Genomic DNA, 17,819 nt, shown 5'->3' with positions numbered 1-17,819 from the left:
GGGAAGCTACATGGGAGAGGCAGTCAAGGAGGATGGTATGTGCAGTTCTGGTTGCCACATTATAGGAAGGATGTGATTGCACTGGAGGGGGTGCAGAGGAGATTCACCAGGATGTTGCCTAGGATGAAACATTTAAGTTATGAAGAGAGGTTGGATAGACCTGGGTTGTTTTTGTTGGAGCAGAGAAGAATGAGGGGTGACCTGATCAAGGTGTACAAGATTATGAGGGGCATGGATAGGGTGGATAGGGAGCAGCTGTTCCTCTTAGTTGAAGGGTCAGTCACAAGGGGACATAAGTTCAAGGTGCGGAGCAGAAGGTTTAGGGGGGATGTGAGGAAAAACTTTTTTACCCAGCGGGTGGTGACGGTCTGGAATGCACTGCCTGGGAGGGTGGTGGAGGCGGGTTGCCTCACATCCTTTAAAAAGTACCTGGATGAGCACTTGGCACGTCATAACATTCAAGGCTATGGGCCAAGTGTTGGCAAATGGGATTAGGTAGGTAGGTCAGGTGTTTCTCACATGTTGGTGCAGACTCGATTGGCCAAAGGGCCTCTTCTGCACTGTGTGATTCTGTATGATTGACCATGGCAAAGTCTGTTGACAGATAACCTTCTAAATCATCCAAATCAACAGATGTTTAAATCAATCCCACAGATGCAAACAATGGTTAGATTTTCACCTTTTAGGGCATATATTCACAAGTAATTTTTTTTTGTCCACATTTTCCCATAACACCAGTTTACAAAGAACTGTTACCGATTAGCATCTAAATCCTGGTAGCAGGCGTATGAAAGACTGGTTATCTGATTAGAACCGCAGACCTAAAAATGCACTGGGTAGGTTTCAGTCCCAACTATTTGGTTGCATTAGATTTTGATAAGCAATTAAATGACCCATTGACTTGATTTTCTCAGCAAGCTCCCAGGTGGTTAGATTGTAGTAGTTTTTCTATGCATTGTATTTTATTTGTGTATTTTTTATTCATGGTAATTGTGGTAACACTTCTTTTCAATTACAGGAAGACTCGTACATAAAAGGAAAACATGGAGCTGTGATTAATATTGAAACTACTGATCAGATATAATGTGAAATGTGAAACCAACACTCTTCAGAAGTCTATTTAATCAAAAACATTTTATCCTGCAAAGGGGAGAAAACAAATTATTGTTGATACTGCAACACCTTGCACTGAGAGAACACTGCTTGGAGACAGAATGGATGGGATAGCTTTCATTTATGCTGGAAATCTTTCCAATCCCTTTAACTCTTCTGGGGGAAATTTTACCTGGGGCCATTATGATCAATGTTACTCTCCGAATGCCATGATATTTGTGCTGGCACTGATTTACAGTGCCATCATCATCCTCGGAGTATCTGGCAATCTGCTACTGATCACCATTGTTATGAAACAGAAAGAAATGCATAATGTTACCAACATATTGATTGTCAACCTATCAGTCTCTGATCTGCTCATCAGTGTCATGTGCTTGCCCTTCACATTTGTCTACACTTTTATGGACCATTGGATCTTTGGTGAGGCCATGTGCAAGTTAAACTCCATGATCCAGTGTATCTCCATCACGGTCTCCATCTTCTCCTTGGTGCTGATTGCAGTTGAGCGCCACCAGTTGATAATCAACCCCCGAGGCTGGAGACCAAATAACAAACATGCCTACCTAAGCATTGCCATCATGTGGGCACTGGCACTGCTTACATCTCTGCCTTTCCCCCTTTTTCATGTTCTGACCAATGACCAGTTCCAGTACGACCCTAAATATTCAAAGGAATTTGCTGGAAAGTACTTGTGTATGGACCAGTGGCCATCTGAAAACCAAAGGCTGGCTTATACTACATGTCTCCTGGTAATGCAATACTTCGCTCCCCTCTGCTTTATATTCATCTGCTACTTTAAAGTAAGTGGGAAGTACTATTTAGATTTTATGATAATCTGGTTAATTTGCATGTGATGAAAGCTGGTTCAGTTTTGAATCCTGTGAGATTGCATTTCAAACCCTTGGCTCAATTGATGTATTCCAATATTGTGCAACCCAATGCCGTTTTAAAATAATGATCAAATTTTAAAAGAGCATCATTAATTTTTGAAGAGAGCAGCAGGTAGTTATTATGTGTGCTGTCAGAACACAATAAGCCGTTATGAAGAGTTGGCAGTATCCAATCAAGAATTTTAAGTAGGTTGAGCTTGATAGGTTTTTTTCCAACTGAAGATTGCATTGTTTAACTATTATTAAAGTAATTATAGTGGACATGCAAACCTGACACTATTGGATACTGGTAATTGCACAGTTTGTATACATGTCACAATTTCATGCTAATTTCCCTTCATTGGCTTCACATGATTTTCAAAAACCATCAAAATACTGAAAATAAGAATTTTATATGAGAGACATATAGGTGACAATAACATTGTAGCATTTAGTTCCTAATCTGAGTTGGAATCTCAATCCTGGCTGATATTTCAGTGTCCTTAGATGTAGCTGAGTCATTTGCAAGAGTGAAAGAAAACTGCCTGTGAAGATTTGTTCCTTCACTTGCCAATTATATCTTCTGATTAACCTACTGAAAATGCTGGACAATGACTTTAGGACTATTTGCTGGCATGGAGGAAAGGTGTCAGAACTGGCTGAATGGTCTGAATGGCTTATTTTTATGTTATAATTTCTGTGTACTTTTATTTTTGTTTGTCCCAACAAGTCAACCAGCATCAGTGGAAAGAGCAGGCAGGTTAAATTTTGGGTGTGTCCTTTCCAAGAACTGTTAACTTGTCTTTTGAGCCCATGGATACTGTTTGGCATGCAGAGTGTTTCCAACATTTTCTGTTTTTGTTTTGAGCTTTCCAACAATGCAGTTTTTTTTACTTTCCATAAGCCATATGGGTTGACCGAGGAGGAAGATATACTCTGATATAATGGGCTCGACCATCTCACCTTCCCACCTGAGTAGTTGGTGCCAACATGTAAAGACATTACAGGCAGTGGGGGCAGGTGGTGGTGGGGATAGAAAAAGATAGTTGTAACTTATGTAGATTTTAAAAATGAAACTGCTTTAAATTCTCAGAAAAAAATGGTCAAAATCTATAAAGCAGACTTTGTTTATGGAAGACTGTCTTAGCTAATCATTGTGCTAAATAGCCATTTTGTGTTTTCTTCAAAAGTACTTTAAATAGACATATCCTGTATTATAAGATTTTCTGATATGCCATAATCACTTGCATATCATATATTGAAAATTTTGCTCAATCATAAACCTTGCCTTGATGAGCAGTTTTACACATTAGCAAATGAAAGAAATTCTCCCCTCATTTGTCACAAGTCTCTCTGATATAACAGTTTTTCTGCAAAGTATTTTTATACAGCTCCCATAAAAATCTTGGAGAGAGAAGGGATTGCCACTTTCATAAGATCATAAGAAATAAAAGCAGGAGTAGGCCATTCAGCCCATCAAGTCTGCTCTACCAGCCAATAAGATCATGGCTGATCTGATTGTAGCCTTAACTCCACTTTCCTGCCTGTTCCCAATAATCCCTGACTCCCTTGTCAATCAAAAACCTGTCTAACTCAGCCTTGAGCATACTCTTCACTGCTCTCTGTGGAAGAGAATTCCAAAGACAAATGACTCCCTGAGAGAATAAATTCCTCCTCATCTGAATCTTAAATGGGAGACCCCTTATTTTTAAGCTGTGTCCTCTAGTTCAAGATTTTCCCCATGAGGGGAAATGTCATCTCAGCATCCACCCTGTCAAACACCCTCAGAATCTTATATATCTTCAATAAGATCACCTCTCATCCTTCTAAACTCCAATGAGTACAGGCCCAACCTGCAGAACCTTATCTCATAAGAAAACCCTTTTATCTGAAGAATCAGTTTAGTGAACCTTCTCTGAACTGCTTCCAATGCAAGTATATCCTTTGTTAAAAAGGAGACCAAAGCTATATGCAATGCTCTAGGAGTGGTCTCAACATGTTCGGTAAAGTTGCAGCAAGGATTTCCGACTTATATTTCTTGTAGTATTCTCCCATATTCAGATTTCTTCCTCTATTTTTTTCAGTCATCCTTTGTTTTCTCAAAAATAGTCAGTGATGAAATATTGGGTTTCAACATTGTATTAGATCTACAGAGAGCTTGAGATCAATTTTCATCTGTTGGAAATCATATCAGACTGGAAATTGTGGAGTAATGTTGTCATGTGCTTGTATCAAATTCTTTTTTCTGTTCCCTTACTAAATGTGTTAATTTATTTAAAATAAACAAGTTGATACTTCTTGTAAAAGAGCAGAGGCAGGAATTTGATACATAACTAAACGTTTATAGTGAAAAAAATTGTTCATGGCAATTCCCAGCTACAGCACATTTTTCATAAAGAAGCCACTCTACATAGTAAAGATTAGGTTTTCCTGATTTTTGCTCCTAGCATGGATCTCTGCACACTAAGGCTGGGATTTCTCGTGAAATCAGCAAAGCCCAATATCGGGTGAGAATATCGGCGTTTGACCCGCCGACAGCAATGGTGGCTTTTTCCACCATACCGTGTGCCGCATTGTTGAAAAAATTGGGAGGCAGGGATTTCACATCAAATCGCTGGCGGGTGGCCTCTGATTCGCCTACCCCACCATCACCTCAGGCCCCTGTACAGAGCTAGCACTCTCTAAGGGATCAAAAGATGATGGAAATTTATGGCTTCCAAAGGGAGGAAACCTGTTGCCCTCAAATTCAGTGACACCTCCCTCAAGCAGCTACTGGATTCGATGCAGTCCCACATGAAACCCTCTACCCTTGCTCGGGGCGAATAACCTCATCCAAGGTGACAAATCCAGCATAGGGAGGCAGTGGCAGCAGCGGTCAGCGCCAATGCTCGAATAAGAGGACAGCCACCCAGTGCCGCAAAAGGATGAATGAAACAGATGGACTCTTAAATGCCTCTGAAATGGCCTAGCAAGCCATTCAGTCGTAACAAACCACTACAAAGTCACAAAAAAAAAATGAAACCAGATGGACCAACCAGCATCGACCTAGGCACTGGAAACAACAACAGCAATCTCAGCCCTCTCAACCCTGCAAAATCCTCCTTACTAACATCTGGGGGCTAGTGCCAAAATTAGGAGAGCTGTCTCACAGACTAGTCAAGCAACAGCCTGACATAGTCATCTTCATGGAATCATACCTTACAAATAATGTCCCAGACACCACCATCACCATCCCTGGGTATGTCCTGTCCCATTGGCAGGATAGACCCAGCAGAGATGGCGGCACAGTGGTACACAGTCAGGAGGGAGTTGCCCTGGGAGTCCTCAACATCAACTCCTGACCCCATGAGGTCTCATGGCATCAGGTCAAACATGGGCAAGGAAACCTCCTGCTGATTACCACGTACCGCCCTCCCTCAACTGATGAATCAGTGCTCCTCCATGTTGAACATCACTTGGAGGAAGCATGAGAGTGACAAGGGTGCAGAATATACTCTGGGTGGCAGAATTCAAAGTCCATCACCAAGCATGGCTCGGTAGCACCACTACAGACCATAGCTGCTAGACTAGGTCTGCAGCAGGTGGTGAGGGAACCAACAAGAGGGAAAAACATACTTGACCTCATCCTCCCCAACCTGCCTGCCGCAGATGCATCTGTCCATGGCAGTATCGGTAGGAGTGACCACTGCACAGTCATTGTGGAGACGAAGTCCCACCTTCACATTAAGCATACCCACCATCGTGTTGTGTGGCACTACCACCGCGCTAAAAGATTTCAAACAGATCTAGCAACTCAAGACTGGGCATCCGTGAGGCACTGTGGGCCATCAGCAGCAGCAGAATTGTACACAAGCACAATCTGTAACCTCATGGCCCAGCATATCCCCCACTCTATCAGTACCCTCAAGCCAGGGGATCAACCATGGTTCAATGGGTACAGGAGGGCATGCTAGAAGCAGCACCAGGCATACCTAAAAATGAAATGTCAACCTGGTGATCATATAACACAGGACTACTTGCATGCCAAACAGATTAAATAGCAGTTGATAGACAGAGCGAAGCGATTCCCCAACCAATGGGTCAGATCTAAGCTCTGCAGTCTTGCCACACCCAATCGTGAATGTTGGTGGACAATTAAGCAACTCACTGGAGGAGGAGGCTCCACAAATATCCCCATCCTGAATGATGGGGGAGCCCTGAACATCAGTGCAAAAGATAAGGCTGAAGCATTCGCAACAATCTTCAGTCAGAAGTGCCGAATGGATGATCCACCTCAGCCTCTTCCAGAGATCCCCAGCATCACAGGTGCCAGTCTTCAGCCAATTTGATTCACTCCACATGATACCAAGAAATGGCTGAAGGCACTGGATACTACAAAGGCTATGGGCCCTGACAATATTCCAGCAATGGTACTGAAGACTTGTGCTCCAGAACTTGCCACACCCCTAGCCAAGCTGTTCCAGTACAGCTACAACACTGGCATCTACCTGACTATGTGGAAAATTGTCTGTACAAAAAAACTGGACAAATCTAAATTGGCCAATTACCGCCTGTCTGTATATCCTCAATCATCAGTAAAGTAATGGAAAGGGCCATCAACAGTGCTAGCAAATGGCACTTTCTTAGCATTAACCTGCTCACTGACGCCCAGTTTGGGTTCCGCCAGGGCCATTCAGCTCCTGACCTCATTACAGCCTTGGTTCAAAAATGGACAAAAGAGCTGAACTCCCGAGGTGAGGTGAGAGTGACTGCCCTTGACATCAAGGTCGCATTTGACCGAGTCTGGCATCAGGGAGCCCGAGAAAAACTGGAGTCAATGGGATTCAGGGAGAAAATTCTCCACTGGTTGGAGTCATATTTAGTACAAAGGAAAATGGTTGTAGTTGTTGGAGGTCAGTCATCTCAGCTCCAGGACATCACTGCAGGAGATCCTCAAGGTAGTGTCCTTGGCCCAACCATCTTCAGCTGCTTCATCAATGACCTTCCTTCCATCATAAGGTCAGAAGTGGGGATATTCACTGATGATTGCACAATGTTCAGCACCATTCGTGACTCCTCAGATACTGAAGTAGTCCATGACCAAATGCAGCAAGACCTGGACAATATCCAGGCTTGGGCTGACAAGTGGCAAGTAACATTCATGTCACATAAGTGTCAGGCAATCACCATCTCCAACAAGAGAGAATCTAACTATTGCCCCTTGATGTTCAATGGCATTACCATCACTGAGATGATTACCATCCTGGAGATTACCATTGACCAGAAACTGAACTGGTCTAGCCATATAAATTCTGTGGCTACAAGAGCACATCAGAGGCCAGGAACCGTGTGATGAGTAACTCACCTCCTGACTCCCCAAAACCTGTCCACCATCTACAAGGCACAAGTCAGGAGTGAGATGGAATACTCCCCACTTGCCTGGATGAGTGCAACTCCCACAACACTCAAGAAGCTTGACACCACCCAGGACAAAGCAGCCCACTTGATTGGCACCTCATCCACAAACATTCACTCCCTCCACCACCGATGAACAGTAGCAGCAGTGTGCACCATATACAAGATGCACTGCAGGAATTCACCAAGGCTCCTCAGACAGCACCTTCCAAACCCATGACCACCACCATCTAGAAGAACAAGGGCAGCAGATAGATGGGAACACCACCACCTGGAAGTTCCCCTCCAAATCACCCACCATCCTGACTTGGAAATATATCACCGTTCTTTCACTGTTACTGGGTCAAAATCCTGCAACCCCCTTCCTAACAGCACTCTGGGTGTACCTACACCACATGGACTGCAGCAGTTTAAGAAGGTAGCTCACCACCACCTCCTCAAGAACAACTAGGGATGGGCAATCAATGCTGGCCCAGCCAGTGAAGCCCACATCCCACGAATGATTAAACAAAAAATATCCTCCATTCTTCCAGGGTAAGTCACCCTTCTTACCACACTTAACTCACACACTCACAAACCCATCACACATAAACAGAGATCTCTCTCACTGTCAGATCAAATGGCATCACCAATTACTCTCTCACACAGACTGTCACTTCTTCTCTTGATCATGTCCTTATTCCGTCTATTGCACCATTCACCACCCACACATACCAGGCATCCTTCTCATCTGGCCTGACAGGTGTCCTGCTTACACTGTTTCCATCTGTCTTCATGAAGGCCAAGCTGGCTCATAATAAAGGAGAGAGGTCCTAGGCTGGGGGTGGAATGCCTCAACTGAAGGTCCTAACCAACTTTGAAAATAGAGCCATCCAGCTGGCTGGTGCAGATCTGGACTGTTCCTGTGCTGACGGTGAGGTCAACAGTGCTCAACCAGGTGAGGATCCTGCACTACAATATCTATCAGCCAGCCATACTGTGAGTGATGTCTCCTGTTCTGCAGTCCCCAGCCATGCAATAATGATCTCTCCTTTCTTTTACAGGCACATCTGGGAAGCATCCGAGGGCATAAGCGAGCTGGCCCTCAATGCAAGCCCCGAAGACTGAGTGGAGGAATCGTCTGCCTTCAGATTGAGGTGATAGCGCCAGTATGCCAATGTGCCTAGGTCAACACTGGTAGGGTGGCAGCCACTGTGGAGACCTTGGTCCAGGGCATCAGTCCTGCACTGCTGCAGGAGCTGCACTCCATCACTGAGAAGGGGAGTCCGCTGAAACCCCAACTGAAGTCCCGTCACAGCACTCACCCACACCTTCCACCAGCACAGACACACACACCTTGGTGGGGCCTGATTCTGGAGTAGTCTCGGGGTCACAGGGTAAGCACAGCACACTATCTGATCCACAGCAGGCCGAGGCAGGGACTTCCAGAGCAGCTCCAGCAGCCAGAGGACAGCTTGGGGCCCAGTCAGATGATGAGCCTCTGGATTCGACTCTACCTCAGTTGCTGGAGCTGCAAAGACAAACTCAGAAACATCAGGAAGGGATGCACTACTCAGATTGCAAGTCACGATGGAGGAATCGTCCACCTTCAGACTGAGGCGATAGCGCTAGCATGCCAATGCACTGAGGTCAACTCTGATAGGGTGGAGGCCACCGTGGAGACCTTGGTCCAGGACATTGGTCCCCCACTGCTGCAGTAGCTGGACTACATCGCCAAGACGCTTACTGGCATCAATCAGTGTCAATGCGAGAGCGGGAGGGTGAGGCACCTTGAGCTCACTCCAGCTGCCCCTTCCTCTCAAGCAGTCAGCCAGAGGCCCTTAGGCACCCATAAGGAGGAGGATCAGCAGGTGTACATCCCGGGGCCATCCACCCAGGTGACTCCAGGAGTGTCTGGCCCATCCGAATCCCCTCTTCCTGTGACCCCAGCAGCCCCAGTTCCACAGGCCAAGGAGGGCACTGCCACATGGCAGGACCCCAAAAGCAGGCCAGGGCTCTCCAGGTCTCAGCCCAACAGAGGACGCCCATCAACACCATTACAGACAACAGGACGTAGCAGTCAGTAGGCCAATTCTACCGCCACTGTGCAAGTCAGGGGAGCATCAAGACGTAGCTGCAAGGTTAGGAAAGTCAAGAAGATGTAGTTGCACAACATGGGCACGAGTGTTAATCACTTGTACATAATGTTCACCAACGTAAATACACTCACTCCTGCCTCCTTGTCTATGGCCCCTTATGATGAGGTGTGTTCGTGTCATTCAGAAGTGAAACCTTGGTCCCTGCACAGAATGTAATCACGAGTCGTGTCCAGGGCCCCTCCTCTATGCAGTGCGTAACCCTCTGACCACAGTGATTGTCCTGACCCAAAGTCACAGCCCACATCGGTGGTGTCTGCACTTTGATGTTCATTGTGTGTACTGCACAAATATCATGCCCTAATGTTGTTGGGTCATGTGATGTTCTGTGTGCTCTGAGCACCTTTGATGCCCCTCCCCCACTTCTCACCTGCATTCTGGACAGCTGAAGGCGTAATGTTGAAGGGGATAGGTGGTTGTGCATGCAAAAGGATCAAGCACTTTTGAAGTCCATGTTCCTGTTGCATTCCAGCGAGGTATGCATGAGATGAGACACTGCACAGAGCGTGAGTGTGATGACTCTGCCAGATTGGTGTCAGATGCTCCCAGTTGCTATCCTGTGCTCTCAGGAGAGTCCTCACTGCACCTCACCATCCTCCTCATGGAATCTTGTGGCAATGAGGGCCTCACGAGCACACCTGCCTCCTCTAGCCAGAGCAATGGCCTCATTGCCTGCATTCTGAGCTTCCAGGGCCTCATCACCCTTCTCTTCTCCCACTTCCTCCTCATCGGAGGAGAGGTGCAGCTTGCCCATCTCCACATCATCCAGAACCTCCCCGCTTTGCATCACCAGGTTTTGCAGCGCGCAACAAGCCACGATGATGCGTGACATCCTCTGGGAATGTACTGTTGTGCTCCACCAGATCTGCCGAGCACCAGAACCTCATTTTCAGGATCCCAAAGTTCTGCTCCACCAAAGTTCAGGTTGTGGCTTGAGCCTTGTTGTACCTTCTCACAGCTGGACTCTCAGGCCGCCACAAGGGCGTCATCTGCCATGTGCTCTGTGGCGGCCATGTCCCTGAGGAGCCAGTCCTGCAGCCTCTGTGGACTCTGGAAGATGTCAGGGATCTGAGACCTACTGAGGATGCATGAGTCATGAACAACCCCTGGGTGTTATGTGTAGAACTGCATGATCCATTTGTTATGGTTGCAGACCAGCTGAACATACTGGACTGCTTGTTGCCACGGAGATCTTAGAGCCATGTGTGATCAGTCGATGGCACCCTGCACCTGTGGGAAACTGCAAATCTCAGCCAATCCCAGCACTCTTGCTTTCTGGCTCGCCAGATCTCGGTCAAAATTGACCAAGTTATGTGCCTTCATGAAGTTGGGGTCCGTGACCTCCTGGACATATTTGTGAGTGGAGGTTTGAGAGATCCCGCACAGGTGACCAGTGGAGCCATGGAAGGAGCCTCTGCCGTTGAAATTGAGCACAGGGGTCACTTTCAATGCCACTGGCAGTGGATGCCCTCTGAGTCCTTGAGGCACCAAATCCTGCCGCAGAAGGTGGCATATGTGAGTAACCAGTTCCCTTAACAATCGCAGTCTTCAGCGACACTGGTTCTTGCTCACCAGCAGGTAGGACAAGCAGTGTCTATATACCCTGGGTTTAATAAGGTGCCTACAAATACGGCTTTCTGTAGATCTTCCTCTACGTGTGAAGGAGGCCCTGCTGCCCCTTGAGTTTGAGGGTTGTGCTCCTCCCTTTGCCAATCCAGGCACCTCTGTCGCATTCTTGTCCTTTTTCTATCCTGCCTATAAGCCATGAAGCAGACAATGAGATTATCAGGCTCCATGTTCCTGATGGTCTCTCCACTGCAGTATCAAATGTCATATGTCTCCTAAGGACCTCTGTTGGTTAAGACTCCAGTTCCAGCTGTGTATCAAAGCCCCTTCACGTATGCCGCGAGTCCTGGCTACCACTTGGATGGCCAGTACTTGTTCGCTTGATGCCTGACCAAAACCTCGCCCACCTCCGCCCCACACCACATGACTGAGTGGTGACAGCTTCATCCACTCGACTGCATTCTGTGCTCTCAGGTCAGGCACAGGTATTATCCTAACCTGCACTCCAAGGCTATGCGTTTGGTTGAACCATGATGGTTACTGCTCAAAGCCTGAATAACTACAAAGCAAGGGTTTCTAAACACCTTCCTCAGTGGCTGTTCCATGGCCACCACCTTGCAAGGGGGTCCTCTAACTTGCCCAGTCGCTCAATTGTTGTGCAGTCCCATAAAACTCAGAATATTTTGCAGCCTGTGCCTGAAGGGTTAAAAGTTCCGGAGCAATCAGTGGCACTATCAGGAATTTGCGTTTCTTGAGTGGACATAATTGTTTCAGAAGCCAGACTCCAAGCATGTCAATGGAGCTGATGCTGAACGGTCTCAGCTCAATCTTGAAATGCTTTTCCAAGTACCTGGCCAATTTCTTCCCCCCGCCCCACACCAGCAGATGCTTGCTTACTTCCTTCAGTCTGTGCTGCCTTGCACCACATCCCCACCCCCTCCACCCCCGCTTCCCATCTCGCACTGGGGCCCTTGCCCCTAGACTCCCTTCGGTGCCGTCTTGCTCACCCCTCCAGCCCCATCACAGTGGAGCCTGGAAGGGGGAATGACTCAAGCATGTGGCCACAATAATAAGATGCAAATTTATTAAAATTAAGTTCCTGACATTCAACGACAGAAAACGCAACCTGCCATTGATGGGGGAAGGGGACAATCGCGTCGAGGGTTTACATCACCCGGAAATGCAACTTGGGCCTTCTCACGAGATTTACTAATCACGCTGCCGAACACACCTGCTCCGATCGGGCCTAAGAGTTTCAAATGAAACAAACCTTGCACAATTTATTGGCCTCTGTGTCTAGGTTCCTGATGTTTGCTCTCAGCATGCAAAGTTCTGCAACAGGAACATGAAGCGATGTGAATTCTGCTTTCATTGTTGCCCTCTAGAACATTTTCAGGGCATCAAAGATATCCAGCGCCAGTTAAAAGGGCACACCATGTTTTTTAAAAAATAACTATACTAAAGCTTTAACTAGCAATCCTTAAGATTTTTCCTTCTCTTTTCATGGGATGTGGGTGTCACTGGCAAGGCCAGAATTTGTTGCCCACCCCTAATTTCCCTTGAACTCAGTGGCTTGCTAGGCCATTTCAAAGGGCTGTTAAGAGTCAATCACATTGCTGGGGTCTGGAGTCACATGTAGACCAGACCAGGTTCAGGAGAGTTACTTCCCTAAAGGACAATGAACCAGATGGGTTTTTAAGACAATTGATGATAGTGTCATGGTCACCATTACTGAGACTAGCTTTCAATTCCATATTTTATTAATTGAAATTAAATTCTACCAGCTGCCATGTTGGGATTTGAATCCATGTCCCCTGGATTACTCGTCCACTAACATTACCACACAGTCACCATCTCCCCCAAATCAATTCATAACATAAGTTTTGAAGATGTTGAGATGTTGAAAGGTCTGAGAGGAATTTTACCTCAAGAATTATGGTATTTTTTTTGGTCACTAAATCCTGGAAATTTACAACACAGAGAATATTATTTTACCCATTGTGCCAACAAAAGCGCTCGTTCCTCATGAGGAGCCATCCACTCTAATCAGTCTCCTATCCTTTCCCCATTTTCTTTAATAATATAATCTGACATATAATTTAATCTTGTAGTAAATCTGAACCATTGCAGTGAATGAGCAAGAAACGTTCATTTGATTTGAGTTGGTTTATACACTGTAGTGGGCATTTGTTGTGACTTGGGGCTTGAATATCTAACACAACTGATTACAATCTCTGCCAAATCTCTTGACTTGGAGTGGCACCAGGAAGAAAAACAGAACAAAAAACCTTTGACTTTCATGGCAAAATGGAAACTCTCTGCTCCTGGTATTTGCAATGTACAAACACCTGCAGCGCCAAAATTTTGTCAAAGTGACAAACTTGGTATGGTTTGACTTTACAAAATACTAATTTCTTATTTTCATTTTGAAAATTGAAATGTTACTCATTTTATTGAATGCTGCACAGTACTTAGATTATTTTGCTCAGCTTTGATTAACTGAAGGATATGTAATTAGAACCATGCTGTCACAGAATACTGTGAGAAAATAAATTTCAGAAACAGAAGTAAACAATTTTCTTCAATGAAAGTAGTTGCTTAAAAGTAATTTGCACCTTGAGGGATCAGTTGGAACTCAGAGCTTCACCTCAACAGTTACTATAATCTTTATTTTTTCACTTTCCAGAATCAATTTATATCATTTCAGTGTGGAGAGTAATTCAGTTGGTAATCCAAATCAATCCTAGGCAATTGTTTTAAGGAACCCTCATGAATGAATGAGATTTTAAAAATCATCAGTAGAGAAATTCAATTCTCACCAGTTTCTATTGTAACATCGTGGCATGATGCACTCATTGGCGTTTATTTGAGCCCAGATTGAAACTGAACCTTGGTTCTCATCTGCCGAAAGTGGTGAACTGTGGACACCAATGGTGCCTCAGGAATTTAGGCCAACATGAAGAGGTCAGGCAGCGAAATAGGCTGGGGTGCTTGTGTCAGCAAAGGCCTGCAGTACCTTTAATGAGCCAGAAGAACTCCTACAGCTCCTCGCTCCGCAGAAATTAAACAATATAAGAAAATTGTCTCCATTTTTGTAGACAGCTTCCAGTGTTCCTTTTTTAAGGACTCCGGTTTAGATCACTAAAGACCAAGCTGACATGTAGTCAGACAGCAACTTGGAAGGTATTGTGCAGGTCGCTCTTACATTCTCCTTTTAAAATACCACGCGTGTGCTCACACACACAAAAAACATTAATAGTACCCACATTCAAGCAAACACACAATGAAAACGTTTAGAGGGGACTTTGCTGAATGCCAGGAGCAATTGAGTGGAGCATACATTGCACAAGCTACAGTTAGCTGATGATCAATTTTAGCTGGAGTTCTACAACTGACATTTGAACACTGATTTGCAAATGCAGTTCCTGATGCCTATACAGCTTTGTGCCCTGCATCTCTGCAGGTTGCTAGTTTCCAATTTGGAAGCTGCCACATTTCCGGGGGGGATCAGGTGCAAGATATTGCCACCTGAAATTCATTCCCCTAACCTCAATTTTTCACCCAAAAGCTGGTGGTTGCTGCTGTATATGTGGATTTTCAAAAGATATTCATCTAATCATAGACCCATTAGCAAAATTAATAACGATGGGATTAAAGAGGTATCTACACAAAATGTGCTATGAGATAGAAAGCAGAACGTAGCAGTGAATGTTTTTTTTAAACTGGAGGAAAATATGCAGTGGTCCCTGGGGTGGTGGGGGGGGGGGGGGGGGGGGCGGGGAGTGTATTAGGCCCCCTACTCTTTTTCATATATAATACTGACCTGGCCTTGGGTTATAAAGAGCATAATTTCAAAATTTGTAGATGACACAAAATTTTGAGAAGTGAAAAGGATAGGAGCAGACCTCAGGAGGAGACAACTTGGTGAAATGGGCAGGAGCATGATAGATTAAATTTAATACAAAGTAGAGTGAAGTGATTCATTTTGGAATGAAGAGTGAAGAGTGGTAATATAAACCAAATGGTGCAGTTTTAAAGGACTGCAGGAGCAGAGAGACCTGAGGATTTGCATTAAGGAATATTTGATGGTGGCAGGATAGGTTTAGAAGGCTATTTAAAAATTCATGTGGGATATTTGGTTTTATAAATAGAGGCATAGAGTATAAAGACAAGAAAACCCTTCTAAATCATAGGTTATCTCCAGCTGGAGAATTGAGCGGAATAATACTGGGGGTGTGGGGTTGCGGGGAGTGGGAATGGCATGCATTCCCCCAGAAATCATGTCAGCATGAAGTCGACCAGCTCCATGCCGACCAGTCCCGCAGCAATAAAACGCTCCAGGGCTCATTAACGAGCGCCGAGTGGGACCTCCAGCCCTCATTGGGGCGGAAGACATGCCCTCTGGATTGACTGGCAGATCCATCAGTCCTGGCAGTGACAGGAAGGTGTCAGTGGCAGCTGCCGGGACTGCAGCTGAAGAGAAAAAGGTCAAGGCCCATGGATCCCTGAAGCAGGTAAATCCGGGCTCTCGGCTGGGAGGGTTCGGGAGTTAAGGCAAAGGGCAGTTGGGGGAGAGGGTGAGTTTAAGAGAGCGAGCAGGTAAGAACGAAGTGGGCGTTCAGCCTAAGGGGACCCGCCCTATGATCGACAAAGGGCAGCCCCCGAAGAGTGACCCCCCCCTCCCACCTTCCTTTCCGCCCTTTAACCACTTGAGATTAAAAATCTGGCTTCCCACTCCCACCCTGCTGTCCGTACCAAATGTATTATGGCACAGGCAGCGTGTTATCAGGGTAAATAGACTTGATAATAACACTAATTGACCCTTAATTGGTCATTCTAACATGGCGTGTGGGCTGCCAATTTCAGCTCCCGCCCACCCGACCCCTAATGTGATGGGGGTTGAGCTCGGGAGTGGGCGGGAAGGTGATGGGATGGGCGCCCAACCCATTTTACGTGCCCCCCAGCCCCGGCCCGCAGGAAATACACCCACTGGGGGCACGTAAAGTTCAACCTATTGTGTCCTGTTTGGGATAGCATGCTTTTGGAAGGGTGTAAAGGCCTTGGCGACATGCAGTGGAGATTCACTAGAATGGTACCAGAGATGAAGGACTTCAGCTATGTGGAGAGATTCAAGAAGCTGGGATTGTTCTAGGAGCAGAGAAGGTTAATAGGAAATTTAATAGAGTTGTTCAAAATCATTGATGCTTTTGATGGAGAAAATAAGGAGACACTGTTTCTATTGGCAAAAGGGGCATTAACTAGAGGGCACAGGTTTTTCATGCAGTGTTTTACTATGGTCTGAATTGCACTGCTTGAAAGGGTAGTGGAAGCAGATTCAACAGTAATGTTCAAAAGGTAATGGGATAACTACTTGAAGGGGTTAAAATTGCAGGGTTTAATTGAATAGTGCTTTCAAAGAGCTGATCAGCACAGGCATGATGGTCTGGATGTCCTCCTACCATAGGATTCTAAATTTTGAATTTCTCCCAATAGCATTTTTACTTTTAGCAACTGATCAACTTACACCTAGTTTAGACCAAGAGCTAAAATGGAGCATATCAAATATTAACCTAGTTTTCAATCATGCATTTCATTAGTGTTCCCGTGCATTTTATAAGCAATTGATATGGTAATTTTTCACTTTATTTTCACCTTCTCATTGTTATTCAACTCAACCACAAAGCTTTTTTTGAAGAGCGACAATTCAGAGTTAATTACATCTTTCTTTGCCATTGTTTATTAAAATGCATTTAAATAAGAAACGTAGCACAATTCAAAGTATAATCAGTGACAATATCACATCCTTGATGATATGGGAGCACGTTGTCTCCCAATTTTCACTGTATAAGTATTATGAATTCAGAAAGAACAAGATAACCACCTATTCATGGCAAAAAAATTGTTAAATAAACTATTTCTTCCTGGCTGCAATCAAGTTCTGCTCTGTCTATCTTTATGTGTTTCACTGATTGAAAATGAAATCTAATACAGAGCCTGAACTTTGAATTTTCAGTCTTATTTTGGTATGGGATTCAACAATTCAGATATTTCCTTTACAATCATTAATATTATTTCAGATTGTTTAGTGATGACAAAACTCTCCAAGGAACTTGTAGCAGTAATTAAGTAATGTTGTGTGAACAAGATGTTTTGAGTAAAGTGAACAAGAAAAACGTTGATTTTTTGCAATATTTCCAAAATATGCTTTTATGATCCAACGTTAAAATACATCTTTTCTAAAACTCAATATAAAAGCTGCATCTTTAAGTGCACTTAAATTTGTGCCAGTGACTCATACGGCAGGTTTGGAGGGTAGAACAAAGCAATTGCAAATTGGCTGTTTGATATTAGAATGCTGCCAAATCACTGCCTTTGACAATTAGTTAGTGTTCTCAAGTCTGGCTGCATTGAAGAGGGCGGAGGAGAACAAGCATGAGAAAAGCGAGAGAACAGGCAGGAAACAGAGCGAAATAGAAGTCATGAAAGGGGAGAGCAAGATGGACCTGGCTGAAACACAGTCCTGAAACTAGTTTCAAGTTCAATCCACTCAGGTGTTGTGACTGTCTCCAGAGTTTTTATAGCAAGTATATTTGGGTTTTATTTAGTGACCAACTCCCACTGTCTCTGACTGCTTATGCTGATATCAGTTGTTTGCAATAAGACAAATGTTGCAAAACGGTAGAAGAGAGAGAAAGTGATAAATTAGATATAGAAAATGCAGGCATGGGAAAGAAGGAATGAG

At 44.9% G+C, this 17,819-nt stretch overlaps 1 protein-coding gene across 1 annotated transcript in view; it reads left to right on the top strand.

The window, feature by feature from the left end:
• npy1r (neuropeptide Y receptor Y1) overlaps positions 1–17,819 on the top strand; it is a 52,041-nt gene that overhangs the window by 18,844 nt on the left and 15,378 nt on the right. The window contains exon 2 of the mRNA XM_078540742.1: positions 1,019–1,913. Coding sequence (XP_078396868.1) covers positions 1,215–1,913 — 699 coding nt within the window. The 5' untranslated portion in view covers positions 1,019–1,214. The remainder of the gene's footprint in view (positions 1–1,018; positions 1,914–17,819) is intronic.

This window comes from Cetorhinus maximus, chromosome 1 (assembly GCF_964194155.1).
Source record: "Cetorhinus maximus chromosome 1, sCetMax3.hap1.1, whole genome shotgun sequence".
Taxonomy (NCBI): Eukaryota; Metazoa; Chordata; class Chondrichthyes; order Lamniformes; family Cetorhinidae; genus Cetorhinus; species Cetorhinus maximus.
The sequence above is the reverse complement of the archived record's forward strand: the minus strand, read 5'-3'. Positions and strand labels throughout refer to the sequence as shown.